The 15,169-nt window shown below is 28.5% G+C and overlaps 6 protein-coding genes across 7 annotated transcripts in view; 4 read left to right on the forward strand and 2 right to left on the reverse strand.

Moving 5' to 3' along the window:
* Window positions 1-2,914: 2,914 nt before the first annotated feature.
* Window positions 2,915-4,008, reverse strand: LOC113363976 (D-aminoacyl-tRNA deacylase-like). The gene is made up of 2 exons (XM_026606450.1): window positions 3,897-4,008; window positions 2,915-3,009 (listed from the first exon to the last, which is right to left on the reverse strand). The coding sequence occupies exons 1-2, from the start codon at window positions 3,937-3,939 to the stop codon at window positions 2,915-2,917; spliced, it is 138 nt and encodes a 45-aa protein (XP_026462235.1). The 5' UTR covers window positions 3,940-4,008.
* A 237-nt stretch (window positions 4,009-4,245) lies between these two features.
* On the forward strand, window positions 4,246-6,404 carry LOC113363974 (folliculin-like). The gene is given in 6 exon segments (XM_026606447.1): window positions 4,246-4,490; window positions 4,492-4,579; window positions 4,669-4,857; window positions 5,122-5,767; window positions 5,829-5,931; window positions 6,266-6,404. Coding segments are annotated over 6 exon segments (1,344 nt in total). The 5' UTR covers window positions 4,246-4,311.
* Window positions 6,405-6,410: 6 nt separating this feature from the next.
* LOC113363975 (60S ribosomal protein L18) lies at window positions 6,411-7,301 on the reverse strand. Of its 2 annotated transcripts, none has more exons than XM_026606448.1 (3): window positions 7,247-7,301; window positions 7,021-7,107; window positions 6,411-6,952 (listed from the first exon to the last, which is right to left on the reverse strand). In XM_026606448.1, the coding sequence occupies exons 1-3, from the start codon at window positions 7,247-7,249 to the stop codon at window positions 6,476-6,478; spliced, it is 567 nt and encodes a 188-aa protein (XP_026462233.1). In that variant the 5' UTR covers window positions 7,250-7,301; the 3' UTR covers window positions 6,411-6,475. The 2 variants fall into 2 exon arrangements, with proteins under 2 accessions (XP_026462233.1, XP_026462234.1); XM_026606449.1 differs by lacking the exon at window positions 7,247-7,301 and adding an exon at window positions 7,185-7,237.
* A 1,032-nt stretch (window positions 7,302-8,333) lies between these two features.
* On the forward strand, window positions 8,334-10,959 carry LOC113363973 (ATP-dependent RNA helicase DHX33). The gene has a single exon (XM_026606446.1). The coding sequence runs from the start codon at window positions 8,509-8,511 to the stop codon at window positions 10,651-10,653; it is 2,145 nt and encodes a 714-aa protein (XP_026462231.1). The 5' UTR covers window positions 8,334-8,508; the 3' UTR covers window positions 10,654-10,959.
* A 1,525-nt stretch (window positions 10,960-12,484) lies between these two features.
* Window positions 12,485-14,300, forward strand: LOC113378269 (PRKCA-binding protein). Its single transcript, XM_026618799.1, has 4 exons — window positions 12,485-12,517; window positions 13,799-13,910; window positions 14,014-14,142; window positions 14,208-14,300. Coding segments are annotated over exons 1-4 (336 nt in total). The 5' UTR covers window positions 12,485-12,515.
* A 35-nt stretch (window positions 14,301-14,335) lies between these two features.
* Window positions 14,336-15,169, forward strand: part of LOC113378277 (ankyrin repeat domain-containing protein 54-like) — a 4,668-nt gene continuing 3,834 nt past the window's right edge. Inside the window, exon 1 of the mRNA XM_026618807.1 lies at window positions 14,336-14,352. Within this exon, the coding sequence (XP_026474592.1) occupies window positions 14,336-14,352 (17 nt within the window). The remainder of the gene's footprint in view (window positions 14,353-15,169) is intronic.

The following is a 15,169-nucleotide window of genomic DNA, read 5'->3' on the forward strand; positions in this document are numbered from 1 at the left end:
AATAATATATTCCCGCTGGGTAAGTTATAGTAAAGGACCGAAAATCGAAAATGAAAAATTTTTATATATCTTTGAGAGAACGGAACATCCGATTCAACAAATATTCAATTCGTAATGATGGGGAAATGTGGTGATTAGTTTTTGGCAAAGGCAGATCTAGCCGTTTTGGAGACATCGTGCAAAATGTGTAAAAATGACAGTTTTTGAAAGAACTAAGCATCCTATTTGAATGATTCAAGAAACTTTCTGCTTGTGTTGACGAAATATTAACTTTTGGGGAAACATTTTTTTTAATAAAAAAAAATAATTCGGATTTTAATTCTAATTCTAACTGGAGTTCTAAACATTACTTAAGTAAAATATTCGAGGAATATCAAATGTTTTCAATAGATTATATAATTATATAATCTATTGAAAACATTTAATATTCCTCGAATATTTATTAAGATACGGAAAGTTCTAGCAATTTGCCTTAAGCACGATGCCATGCACCACTACTTTTTAAGTATTATACTTTACCCTCTCGGAACTGGTACAAAGTTTTCGCCTCCGGCTGCAACGTAATGTCTTCCTGGCACGATTTGTAGAAAAGAATGAATTCTCATTCCTGATGAAAAATTTTATGAAAAATGTTTAATTAAGATACAGGGCACGATCGATCTTTATGAAAATACGATTTCTCATTGATATCTTTCGAACAGAACAAATTTGGATGGATCTTTTTAAAGAAATGCTTTAGCCGATCGTCGCACAGGAATTAAAAATTTTCGATGCACACATACTTTTGCTTCGTAAAGTTGATAAAAAACATGTTTCTTTATAAATATTTCTCACCAGTTTCTGCTTCAAAAAGTGCTCTCGTTTGTCCAAAATGCGGTTTCAATTTATCGGTAATCTGCTGCAGCAGGTCACTCCATTTCGCAATATCCGAACTTATTATAAAATGTTGTCCAATCGTTTTTTCACCATTCACAAAAACAACTATGGGAGTCAAACCCGTTCGTGCGATACTGTACTCGCACATCTTAAGGAATATGAAGCCAAAAAACCGTTGAAATTTGAATTTAGAACTTATAAATATACATCCTATAATAAAATTTATATTTTGATATGCGTAGTTAACATTCTGAAGTATTTTAACAATATGGCACTGATGAAATTTTGAAATTATTTATGGATATATCATAATTATCTTATTATTTTTGGTTCCAACTGACAATTCTGCTCAAATTTCTTAAATCTGCTTCGGAGTTTCTTTCATCAATTTACGCAATTTTTTGTAATTTGATGGAAAAATCAAAGAAATTAACTGTAAATTTTGAATAATTATATGTGTATTAAATAAACGTCTAACTTCACTCAATTTTGATTACTAATTTTGAAAAAATGAAAAACGCTTTTTGGATTATTGTTGTCATTGGGAAATTTTGTATTCTTTATAATTTTTTATATTAATACATTAATATAGCTGTAGCTATATTATGTGCAATTTTTTTTAACTATGTGTAAGTAGAATGAGGCACGTTGCAAACATTTTCCGATATATGTAAATAATCAATTTAATTAATAAGAAATAAGTTTAATTAATAAGTCAAATTTGTTTTAGCCAAAGGCAAAATGCCACTTACACCTAGTTACATTTTTCGTCTTAAAAAGAACCTGAAATAATATAATAAATATCTATTTCAAAAATATAGGGTGGAAATATTTTCGTTTCTTATCAATTTTTTAACAATTTTTTGTCGACGATTTCGAGAACACGGATCAACCGATTTGAATAATTCAAAAAACGTTCGATTCGAATTGATAAGGAGACGTGCTGATTAGTTTTTGGCAAAGGCAGGTCTATCCGTTTTGGAGATACGGGATAAAAAAAGACAAAAATTGTAATTGAGTTGAGCGTTTGATTCATATCCTTCAAAAAAAACTAAATTAAAAAAAATTATCAGAATAAAAAAAATCGTTTTCATATTAAAATCGATCAAATATTTAAAAAAAAAATCAAATTCTCAAACAATTAAAAAAAACGATTTTTTCCAAAAATACAAAAAAAAATGAATAAATTTCTTGAAATAAGTTGTTTGTAGAAGAAATTATTTTAAACAATTATTGATAACTTTCGTTTCTCGAATGTTTAATTGCGGTACGGGAAGTTCCAGCAATTTGCCTTAAGGCACGATGCCACGAGATTTTTTAATAATGATTATTGCAACAAATTTGTTTAAATAATATTTCTATGAAGTAATCATTAAACTTGTTAGTTTAAATTGTTTTTTAAATATATATTAGAAACATGTACACTCAACAAATGTGCATGAGATAAGGTTTTGTTTTTTGGGTTATAAAATTAAACTCACTATACAATTTATAATAAAAATAATTTATTTAAAATTTTCTACAATCATTCACAATTATCAGTAACTTCAGCTTTTTTTGGTGACTCGATTTCTATCGTGACTGGTCCATCATTTTGTATATTCACCTCCATATATTCACCAAAAATTCCATCTGAAAAGATAAATCACATATTCAATCACAAGTACAAGTATATCAAGTTACATAAGTAAAATTTAATTGCCTCATTTTAATAACCTTTTATCTTATCGCTTTCATATGCAGTTTTCATTTCAGCTAGAAAATCGTTATACAATTGCTGAGATTTTGTGGCAGGCATAGAATGGTGAAAATCTGGTTTTTTTTTTTGATAGTTGCATATAACGTGAATTGACTCACACAAAGTACTTCATAGTCTTTTTGCTTAACGTTTTGGGACCATCGAACACCATTCTCATTTTCGAATAAACGAACATTTAGTATTTTTTGGACTCTGAAATAATAAAATATATTCAAACCGTTAATATTTGCTCATACTAATTTATTTAAATTTTATGTTTATATTCTATTAGAAAATTACTCACAGATATTTCATATCACTAACGGTATCATCAGCAGAAATGCCTATAAGAACACATAATCCTTTGCCGATAGAGCTGATGAGTTCTCCTTTAACTTCGAATATAAATTTATTTTAAAAAAATATCAATAAGTAAATGATATTTTACAGTAATAACTTAACAAAGTTTTCAATCAATATGAAATGAAAATTAATATTAACAAAATAGCAATAAATTTCAAACAAATCTTAATAATTTTGTTATCCAACCAGCAAACTAAATTAACAATCGACAAAAAAATATGTTAGTTATTTAACACTCGTATCAATGATTTATATTTATTGTTAGTATATTTTTATAACTATTGACGTTTTTTTATTTTATATAAAAGCATTGATACAAAAATGTAATACACATCGTTTTAGTACTTGTACAACCTATAAGTAGCCCCTCTGTCATTTTTTAAAGGCTTTTATAATTTATGTAACAAAATCAATGTAATTATAATACAATAACAATTTCAAATATTAAAAATCATAGTCACATATATTTACTTTATTGTGCCATTTTGAACGTAATTAAAGTAATTTTACATATTAAAGCAATATAGATATTTTGTTAAAATCAACTACAAACACTTAACAATATTCTTCATATAACAATTCAAACTATTCATGTGCACAAAAAAGCAATCTATGGAACATTTTCTTTCGCTGAAAGTCTATTGCATAATTCCAAATGTGCAAATGCAGATCTTTTGTTGTTTCTAGTTTTTTTAAATGATATAGAATAAAAGATTGAGAAGTAAGTAATCTACAAACAAAAGAAAATCTATAGACTGATTTTTTCAGATTAATATAATGTAATCTTAATTAAAACAAAGGGAACACGAAAGCAATTTTTGTATCGTATTGTAAAATAATTGTATTTTTAAGTTCTCTTGGATGAAATCTGTGGGCCATATATTGAAAAAATAAATAATGAATAATATGAAGAATCTACCTTTTACATTAGCTCCATTAACTCGTTGAATTAGAGCTTTCATTTTTATATATTTATTTTTACTAACAAAACTATTTTTTTCTTTTATAGTTTTGAGGTAAAACTTAATTAATTAATAATTAAAACAGAATTTTAGAACTGTATATTAATTAAGTATGGTTTATATACACATTTATATTTATTTTTATTATAAATAAAAATTATTCATCCACCACGCTTAATTTTAGGTTATGTTCTTTACATTTGACAGCTGTCAAAATACTTCGTCACGTGGTCGATCTGTCATTAGGTAATTTACAGTGATGTCTTTAAATAGTTAACTAATAGTTAAATAACGATGAATGTCATTAATTATTATTAAAAATATACTTATTTATTTATCTAATAATGCAAATAACTAATCTCTTTTTCTACCATGAATGCCATAATAGCGCTCTGCAATTTTTGCGAAGTGCATGGACCAAGTGTGATATTTTGCACACAAATTACTCATGACACAGCTGATATACCAGTTAATCCAAAAGAAGATGTGGCTTGCAAGTCCTGTCTGTCTCTGGGGCCCTATGTGGCCATGCTATCGAAGGATGATAAGGAGACAAATTTATATTAGCACACAAAATGCCATTATCGAAGAGAATGCTACTTTGTTGAAACATGCTTGTGTTAGGAGCTTGAGCTGTGAGGTAAAATAGTAATAGATATATTTCAATAATTATACACACAAGATATACAATATTTTAATAATATTTCTATTTTGATTATTTTTTTACAGGTAAGCCCAGATAAAGATGGTGGTTTAATTTATTTTGGTGATTCTACTAATGGCCATGTTCTCAGCTTCACGTTTCAACTGGCTGATGCTTATTCAAGAGGTTTTCGGAGATGGTTTTCTTTAATAGTATTGATGAAAGATCGTATGTTTTTACTAAATCTCAGTCCTTTTCTATCAGAGCATCTGAAGGTATTGCATAGAAATTTAATTATATATAATATTATAGCTTAATTATTTAGTCGTCAATAAAAGCCAACATTAAAGTCATTGACATTACTTTATCTAACTACTTAAATTATATTGTATATGGTATGAGAACATATTATTAATAATAGTTTGAATTATTTTTATTTATAAAACATTTTCATACTATGCTTAATTGATAATACTTGCAATGATCAATTTATTGTCCAAAAGAAAATACACAATTTGATGTAATCTTTTACCTTTCAGACAATATCAAAAGACTTACAAGAAAAGGCAAAAGCCGTATTCGATGAGGAAAAATCTCAAACTGCTCCAAAACCCCAAACATCAAGATCAGCAGCTCTACAAATAAAATCTCTTCCCGAAATGACAAACAAACCTCATATTTTTGCACATCTCCATGCATATTTTACATGGTTAATAAAAACTGGTGGAAGTTATTATGAAGAGGTACCACTTAGAATAATACCAGAACCAAAATCATTTGCAGACATCGAAGGAGAATTTACTATAGTGAATTTGAAACCACAAGACCAAAAGTTGAATGAAAATATAACACCTATCAAAATGGGTCTGCGTGATGTAAAAAATATACTCAGCACAAATGCTTTTAACAGTTTAATTTATTGTGTATTGACTGGTAGACAAATAATAATTCGGGGAACAAGTGAGACAGCTCTACCAATTTTAAACAGTCTGCGTGTACTGTTTCCTTCTGCTCACAGACCCCCAAAAGTTACTTTGAGTGACATTTATTTATCGCCAAAATTATCACCCTTGCTGGGTATAGGAATTCAAGTTGCAGCACCTCAACCATGTAATAGCATTTTTAGAATTGATGTAGTTGATAATAATTATTTGGTGAAATGGACAGGAGAATTGCCAGAAAAATGTAAATATGTTGTGAATAAATTTAAGGAACAGTTAAAGGAAATGTTTTTGGTTTATTTTAGATCCTGGTCTGCATATGAAAATAAATACTGCTGTGGAGAATCCACGGTTATCAGATAAAGCTTTGCTGAGGCAAATTATTGCTCTGGTAGAGGATTATCAAAAGTAAATAAATTGTGGAACTTAATAGCACTAAACTGTTACTTATTTTCATCAATTATAACCTCAATTTTTATAAACAGCATGTTTTATCAATAATTCTGATTGGCTAACAAAATTAAAATAGATTAGAGTACAAATTAATAAAGATTTCTAAAACTTTAGAGCAGTAAAGAGAGGTAAATGTTTAATTGTTTAAAAAATGAAGGATTTTAAACATTCATATACAGAATCAAATTCATACTGAAATTTAATGAGATTTAAGACTTCATATTCATGAACACTTAAAGTGAGTTATATATTATCACTTAAATATTAAATTTTTATTTCTTTTTCACAGCACAGCAATGGCAATAAAAGCAGGTTTACTCGTAAACTCAGCCGAAGAACTTAAACCACTGTACAATGTTTTAGGCATTCAAACAACAGACAAACCTGTAATTGACTTTTGGGTTGAGCGATATGTAATAGAAAAATAAAATCCCTTTGAATAATAAACGTTTGATTTATTAATTTCAAATACACTTTATACAATTGTATATAATTGTATTTACTTCTTGTAACCACAGCTCTTCCTGCGTCCACGAGCACGTTCAAATTTGCGTCCCTTTGATCTAACCAATGGTTTAGTGTGAGAATGAGGCACACCTGGAGCCAAGCCAAAGTGTTTGCAAGCCTCACGAGCAGTACGTCTTCCTTGCATAAGAACTGTGTTCTTACCAGTGGGGGCCCTCAAAGCCAATTGATCGAAGGTGATAACTTCACCGCCAGCTTTCAAGATACGTGCTCGTGCTTTCTCAGTAACATGGAGTGCACAAACTGTCAGTTTTGGGACTTCGAATATTCTATCGTCATTTGTAACAGTTCCGACAATTACAGCTAAACGGTTTTCACGTCCTGGCTTTTTCATTAAACGAACAACACGAGCCAAAGACATTGGGGGCCTGTGGATCCTGCTCATGAAAAGACGCTTGAGGATGATCTTATTGAATTTGGAATTCGTACGTCTTGCCAAGAATCTGTATAGCTAAAATATAAAGTAACATTAACACCTAGTATAACAATATTTTATCATGTGTCCATTATTTTACTAACCTTAACCAACAAACGTAAGTATACATCTTGGGACTTGGGCTCTGTACGACGGACCTTGCGGTCGTATTTATGGTTAATGTCGATACCCTGAAAAGAAAACAAAAACACGATCAGCACTTTAATTCTTCGCTAATTCATATTCATGTATTGTAATTGTATATAACCATTATTTTAACGTGATGATTTTAGATATAATCACAAAACACAATCGCTTTTGCATACTTACCATCGCGAAAACCGGATGAAGAAGAGTTTGACAAAAAACGCGATCGTGTTAACTGTGTGAATGAATGACACTTCATGTAGCAGGAGGGCCAATGTGGTTTGAAATACAGATGGCGGCAAATTTGAAGGTATGAAAAATATTTATTTATTCAACCATCAATATAATATAATAATAACTAACAATAATATAATAAAAATATCTAACAACTTAAAATATAGTTCATATACAGCAAGTAATATTATGTATATTAACCATATGCTTATTTATCTATGATATCATCATTCATTACTGAAATGATATGTATTATTTATTATCATTAACTTCCGAAGGAGAGTTCATGTCAATTATTATATTGTCTAGGGTTTATGTTTTCGACGTTCCAAGCCATTCTGAATCAAATGAGACCAAATTTGGAAAAAGTATGTGTGTGTGTGTGAACAGTTTTTTGCCGTAAATCGACGTTTTCTCAAAAACGGCTGGACCGATTTCAAAAATTTAAAAGCCATTCGATGTATCTCAATGAAGACTAACGTTTATCAATTTTGCGCGGCGATCAGCCAAGCCGTTTCTTTGTAATTTGGAAAATAAAGTGTTAAACTTTTCATCCACATTTAAGCTCGTACTACCGAATCGATTTAAAAAATCAAAATCTGTTCGAAAGATATTAGTTGGGAATGAGATTGATTAATTTTAGATGAAAATCTACCGAGCCGTTTTCTTGTAATTAACTGTTGAAATAAAAATTTAATCCGAATTTTATGGAACTTTTTTGGCGATCATGGTCTTATAGAACTTACTGAAATACTACGGCCTTGCGGCAAGTAGTTCAATTTTAAAAATTCATCAAAGTTTGAGAAAATGAGTAGTTTCTTTGATCTAAGGTGATAACTTCACCATATTAACATTTCTAATTATTTAATATATTGCCAATATTAATAAAACAACTTAATTTGAATTGATGTGCAAGTTGCAACTTCAAACTGGTTTTCACGAAGAGAAATCTGTCTGGCAACACTATCGTACACATTTAAGCTGCCATATCATTCGTTTGAGTTCTTGTTTATGTTTTAAATAAATAATTGTGGTAACGGATGTGTGAAAAAGTCAATATTTTGTGTATACGCAAGTTATTTTTAAAATTGGATTTATTTTTTTTCTTGTATATCAGTGTTTAAGACAAGGACAAATGTCGAAATAAACAGGTACACGTGCACTTAATGACATTTGTCTAATATCTCTTTTTTTATTAAGACTCACTAATAATGGATTCAAAATACCAAGAAATAGGTAATTCTAGTAAATATGATATTTTCGCCAACTTTCGGTCTAAACATAGTTCAACGTCTAATATTAAAATAAATGGTGTACATAACCAAACAAATTCAAGTGGTTCTAAAAAAGCAAAATTAAATCATGCAAATTCCAATAATTGCAATGGATTTACGCCTTCGGAACGGCAGCAGACTGTGTGGCCTGCTAAAATGAATAAAGGCCTCCAGGAAGCGCGTAAACTGTTGCCAGTTTATAATGTTAGAAACAAATTAGTCGAACACATTGCTAAGAACCGGACTACAATCGTGTTAGGTGAAACAGGATCAGGTAAAACAACTCAAATACCTCAGTATTTATGGGAAATGGGCATATCAAATGGAGGTGCAATTGCAATAACACAACCCAGACGAGTTGCAGCCATCACTATTGCTCAACGAGTGGCCCAGGAACAAAATTGCCCTCTTGGAGACCTGGTTGGATATAGTGTAAGATTTGAAGATGTGTCTTCTAAAAAAACTCGAATAAAATACATGACTGATGGTATATTATTGAGGGAGGCTTTACTTGACAAATTGCTTATGAAATATAGTATATTAATCCTTGATGAGGCTCATGAACGCTCTATTAACACTGACTTGCTGTTTGGAATTGCTAAGAAGGCTCAAGAAATTAGATCGAAACCTCCTTTACAACCTTTGACACTGATTATCATGTCTGCCACTGTGAATGTTCAAAGCATTGAAGACTATTTTGGACAAGATTGTATTCCAATTATTCTTACTGGTCGATCATACAAAGTAAATACAATGCATGTAAAAAGCTCTCAAGATGATTATGTTTTTACATGTTTAGTAACTTTATTCGACGTGCACAAGAAGGCACCTGCAGGGCATGATGTTTTAATATTTTTAACAGGACAAGAGGAAATTGAGGCAATGGTGCAGTACATAAGACAAATTGCTAAAGATAACAATTTCAATGGTCGTCCTACTTTGCGTGTGTATCCATTTTATTCAAATTTACCTCAGATGAAGCAATTGGAATTATTTAGACCAACAGCTCCTAATTCACGAAAAGTCATTGTTAGTACTAATGTTGCAGAGACTTCTTTGACGATTAATGGTATTAAATATGTTATAGATAGTGGTAAAGTGAAGACAAGGGCACATGATTCAATGACGGGTCTTGAAAAGATGAAAGTAACGACTATATCAAAAGCACAAGCTTGGCAACGTGCAGGTCGGGCTGGTCGTGAATCAGAAGGTACTTGTTATCGAGCATATACTTCAAAGCAGTTTGAAGAAATGCCTGAAGACCCAATTCCTGAAATTCTTAGAGCTAACATAACTACCACTTTGTTACAATTACTAGCTATGAAGATTGATATTGATAGTTTTGATTTTATAGACAGACCGAGCAATGAAAGCATTGCTTATGGATTGAAACAGTTATATATGTTAGGTGCTATTAAAGATGTCAATTGTCCAGTACTTACAGAACTAGGTAGACAAATGTCTCAGTTTCCTCTAGATGCTAGATTTAGTAAGCTTTTATTAAGTGCTCCAGAATTTGGTTGTGTGGATGAAATTCTAAGTCTTGTAGCTGTAATGTCTTCTGAATCCGTCTACAATTTACCTCAAGAAAATCGGGATAAACATTTAGAAAACCACAGGAAATTTGAATCTCCACACGGTGATCATTTATCACTTCTGAATGTATATAGGGAGTTCCAAAATAAAGGATTCCGAAAACTTTGGTGTTTTGAAAATAGTTTAATCGCTCGCAACTTGCTTTATGCCAAAGAAATTCGAGCACAACTCAGTGATATTTGTGACAAATGCAACATACCAATGTCCAGTTGCGGCACAGACACTGACCAGGTAAGAAAGTGTCTTTTAACCGGCCTGTTTGGCAACACAGCAGAAAGACAGAGGGACAAGAAATACATAACTCTATTGAGCAGACAAACGGCATATTTACATCCTTCCAGCAACCAATTGTCTCAACAACCACAATTTGTTATATATTCAGAAATTGTACAAACCAGCAAAACTTATTTGAGACAAATTACACCAATTGAACCCGAATGGTTAACGGAAGTTGTGCCGAATTGGAGAAGTTATAAAAGTCACTAATATACTATTACTTGAGACAGTAGAGTGATGTAGCAAATGTGATATGAAATAGTGAGATAAATGTGATTTAGAATGCATTTTTCAACACTAAATTTTGTGATAACTGTTAAGTGACTCTCTACAATTTGAGTAGTGACTGATATTTAATTAGTATAAAATGAATTGCAATGTCGAATATAATTAGAAGCTGTTAGCTTAATAGAACAGACTTATTTACTGAACCATTTTGTGCAGTTGAGAGAATAAGATTCTCAATCGTTATAAGATTTTTGTGTATGTTGCATTTTTTCTTTGTGTTTAAGTAATACTTGAAGATATTTTTGCTTGTGCTTCATTATACTCACAAGGATATGTTACTTAATCTAAATTTTATAGATTTTTTAAAAAAATATTTAAAATGTTAAACCGAAGGATTTAACAGATGAAAGGACAATATTATATATATATATATATATATATATATATATATATATATATATATATATATATATATAAATATATTTATAGACAAGTCCTGGATTTTTTCAATAAATTGATATATGTTTCTTTTCCGAACAATAAATCCAATAAATAAAAAACAATTTGTTTTTTGTAGATGTTTAATTATGACGTTTCAAAAAGATTTTTTATATAGACTAACTCTATTAATGACGAAGAATACAGAATATTAAGTAAAAGTTTTTTAGTATAATTAATGGATTATGTACCAGATAAATGTAAAGAAAGGTATATAAAAATAAAAAAAAAAATTAATTATAGAAAATAAAAAATAAAATTGAGTAGCAAAATTTTTTATTTTCTATAATTATAATTTTTTTTTCATTCTTTATTTTTAATATACCTTTGTTTACTTTTATCTGGTACATCATCCATTCCTTTACATCAAAGAACTTTTTTACTTAATATTCTGTATTCTTCGTCATTAATAGAGTTAGTCTATATAAAAATATTTTGACAAAAGAAATCTGATGATGGAACTTATCTAGTTCTGAAACGTCATAATTAAACATCTACAAAAAACAAAATCGTTTTTTATTTATTGGATTTATTGTTCAGAAAAGAAACATGTATATATATATATATATATATATATATAATATCTAAAATACAAACCAATGATGTAAATATTCTTGCTCCTTTTATGGTTGCTACATGTAAATAAAATGAATATGTATATGTAAATAATTTTATGTGAAATTGTAATAAGTCACTTTACAATTTCACTTTGAATTGATATTTTTGTATCTGATAATATAATGTGAAAGATCTAGTTATTTATATTTTCTTATTAACAATAAGAAGAAATATTAATCATTTAAATTTTTATCTATAATTATGTATTGTTAACTTATTTGTTCATTGTTTAAGTTTATGAATTGCCCACCAATATATTTTGTTACTATCAAAAGTATAACATTTAATATTTTTGAATTCCTCATATTTATAATGAAATTGCTGTACTTCTTTGCCATAATTCAGATAATTTATGCTACCTGTGTGTTCATATTGATGAAAATATATATTTATACAGTATAAAAACTAAGTATTTGTTTATAATTGTTACTAGTTTTATATAATTTTCATTTTAATTATTTCCTATATGTATATTTGATAAATATATGTTTATATTTATTAAAACACTTTACTTTTTTAATGCATTTAAATTTAGCAGCAATTTAAAAATGGCCGATGACAGTTGTTGAAAAATGGCGCTGCTGACAGTTTTGACGTTTGACATTTCCGACTTCCAAAGTGAAAATCAAAATTATTCGTAAAAGAAAATATTAAATACGAATTGTTAAATTGATAATATAAACAAAATGCAAGAATACGAAGATGATTACTATTTAGAGGAGGATAAAATGTAAGTGATTTATGATTCTAACTATATTATACTTTGTATTTGTCAAAATAAATAAAAGCATATCCTTTTCCTAATCAATCCTATACCAATATTTTATTTTACATACTTTATTTGATTTATATATTTTGTTTATTCATTTATATATTAACTATAATTTACTATACAATTTGCTGTATTTTGTTTTTGTTAATGTTACAGATCTGTGAATTCAAAATTTGTTTTATTTTTGTTTCAATATGTGTCACTTTTTAATGAATATATTTTCAAATTAATTATATCATGATTTTTATATATAATTTAATAACCTTTTCATGCATTTATTTAATTTTATAAATAACTTTTTTATACTTTGGTTTTGAAAATGTCACAGTTTTGATTCTTTTCAATTATTGTTAGTTTCAATTTATTTTATATGATTTTTTTTCTGTTATTTTAGTTTTCAGTTAATATCCAAAGATGCATTACCAATACCCTTACTTTCGTCATGTTTGTGATTGTGAATTGGAGTGGAATGTTTCCAGATTGGAAAACGCATATCAAGATTTGTAATTAATTATCTTCTATTTCCAGGTTTTATATGATTTACTATATAAATTTATTACATATATTAAATTTAATTTGTATTATATATAGTATTATTATAAAAAGCCAAAATATAGATTTATTTTACATTATATTAGACATGATAATTTTGTACAATAAAATCACATAAAAAGCTTTACAATAAATTGTTATTTATATTACGAATTAAACAATTATTTAAATAATTTTTAAGCAGTCCGGGCAGCAATTCTTTGTTACCAGAAATATTTGCACCATCAAATGATCATTTGGCAGTTGAAGATTTGATGTGAGGAATACCGAATTCTGTTTTAAATTCATTTAATCTTAAGAAAAGTATTTTGGAAATATAGAGAGAAATAATAGATTACTTGTAACATGTAAATGTGTAAACTGACAAGACCGTGCATTTAATTTTTTTTTGCCCTGCTTAGAAGTATCCCAGGACAATATTTTCTGTAGATGCGTGTAACATAATTATATACATTTATAGTGTAGAGACAATAGGTCTGTCCCTACAACAGAGTAATAAATAACACAATAAAATATAAAAACAAGTGATTAGTTTATTAAAGTATTGCATGTTAACATACAATTTTAAATATAAATTTGTGAATGTTGTGCATTTTGTATATACATTTTAGCAATTTTATTAGTAAGCATTTTGCGATGCATGTTACTAAAATAAATTCAAAATGCAATCGTATGTTATTGATACAGGGGAATGACGGTTACATCTGGCAGTGTGACTATTAAGAAGGATGCCAGTAATTTAATTGGCATCAGCATTGGAGGAGGAGCTCCTTATTGCCCGTGTCTTTATATAGTACAAGTAAGAATAAGTAATTATTTATAATAAAAGTTTTTGTTTTATTTTCTTTCATTTAGAATGTTTATATATTACTATGTATATTTTGATATAATTTCTTATATAGGTCTTCGATAATACACCAGCTGCTAAAGAAGGCACCTTACAAAGTGGTGACGAATTGGTTGCCATAAATGGAACTACAGTAAAGGGTCGTACTAAGGTTGAAGTGGCAAAAATGATACAAGGAACACAGGTGATAATATTATTATCACTAATAAAAATATGGATTTTTGAATATTGTTTTTTACTTTGTTTTAGGAGGAAGTTAATATAAATTACAATAAGTTTCATGCCGATCCCAAGCAAGGAAAGACATTAGATATTGTATTGAAAAAGGTATATTTTATCTAACATTCTTTAACTGTAATTTACACAATTACTTAGTCATGAGAAGACAATGGGTGTAAAAATACTACAATATGTTTGTAAAAATACTACAATGGGTGTAAAATTACTACAATGTTTGTAAATAATACTACAATGGGTGTAAAATTACTACAATGTTTGTAAAAATACTACAATGGGTGTGAAATTACTACAATGTTTGTAAACAATACTACAACGGGTGTAAAATTACTACAATGTTTGTAAAAATACTACAATGGGTGTAAAATTACTACAATGTTTGTAAAAATACTACAATGGGTGTAAAATTACTACAATGTTTGTAAACAATACTACAATGGGTGTAAAATTACTACAATGTTTGTAAAAATACTACAATGGGTGTAAAATTACTACAATGTTTGTAAACAATACTACAATGGGTGTAAATTACTACAATGTTTGTAAAAATACTACAATGGGTGTAAAATTACTACAATGTTTGTAAACAATACTACAATGGGTGTAAATTACTACAATGTTTGTAAAAATACTACAATGGGCGTAAAATTACTACAATGTTTGTAAAAATACTACAATGGGTGTAAAATTACTACAATGTTTGTAAACAATACTACAATGGGTGTAAAATTACTACAATGTTTGTAAAAATACTACAATGGGTGTAAAATTACTACAATGTTTGTAAAAATACTACAATGGGTGGGTGTAAATTTACTACAATGTTTGTAAAAATACTACAATGGGTGTAAAATTACTACAATGTTTGTAAAAATACTACAATGGGTGTAAAATTACTACAATGTTTGTAAACATACTACAATGGGTGTAAAATAAATACATGTTTGTAGAAATACTACAATGGGTGTAAATTA

The sequence above is a fragment of the Ctenocephalides felis genome, unplaced genomic scaffold (genome assembly GCF_003426905.1).
Source record: "Ctenocephalides felis isolate EL2017-DRISC unplaced genomic scaffold, ASM342690v1 CF-g0.4_SCAFFOLD_00845, whole genome shotgun sequence".
NCBI lineage: Eukaryota > Metazoa > Arthropoda > Insecta > Siphonaptera > Pulicidae > Ctenocephalides > Ctenocephalides felis.

What these genes read in the sequence shown, in the direction of transcription:
- LOC113363976 (XM_026606450.1), bottom strand. Translation starts at nt 3,939, where the DNA reads ATGAAAGCTCTAATTCAACGAGTTAATGGAGCTAATGTAAAAG. An exon ending in TAATGGAGCTAATGTAAAAG is followed by an intron (nt 3,010 to 3,896) that starts GTAGATTCTTCA and finishes TTATATTCGAAG; the next exon opens with TTAAAGGAGAACTCATCAGC.
- LOC113363975 (XM_026606448.1), bottom strand. An exon ending in ACTTACGTTTGTTGGTTAAG is followed by an intron (nt 6,953 to 7,020) that starts GTTAGTAAAATA and finishes TTTATATTTTAG; the next exon opens with CTATACAGATTCTTGGCAAG.
- LOC113363973 (XM_026606446.1), top strand. Translation starts at nt 8,509, where the DNA reads ATGGATTCAAAATACCAAGAAATAGGTAATTCTAGTAAATATGATATT.
- LOC113378269 (XM_026618799.1), top strand. An exon ending in CGTGTCTTTATATAGTACAA is followed by an intron (nt 13,911 to 14,013) that starts GTAAGAATAAGT and finishes TTTCTTATATAG; the next exon opens with GTCTTCGATAATACACCAGC. An exon ending in AAATGATACAAGGAACACAG is followed by an intron (nt 14,143 to 14,207) that starts GTGATAATATTA and finishes ACTTTGTTTTAG; the next exon opens with GAGGAAGTTAATATAAATTA.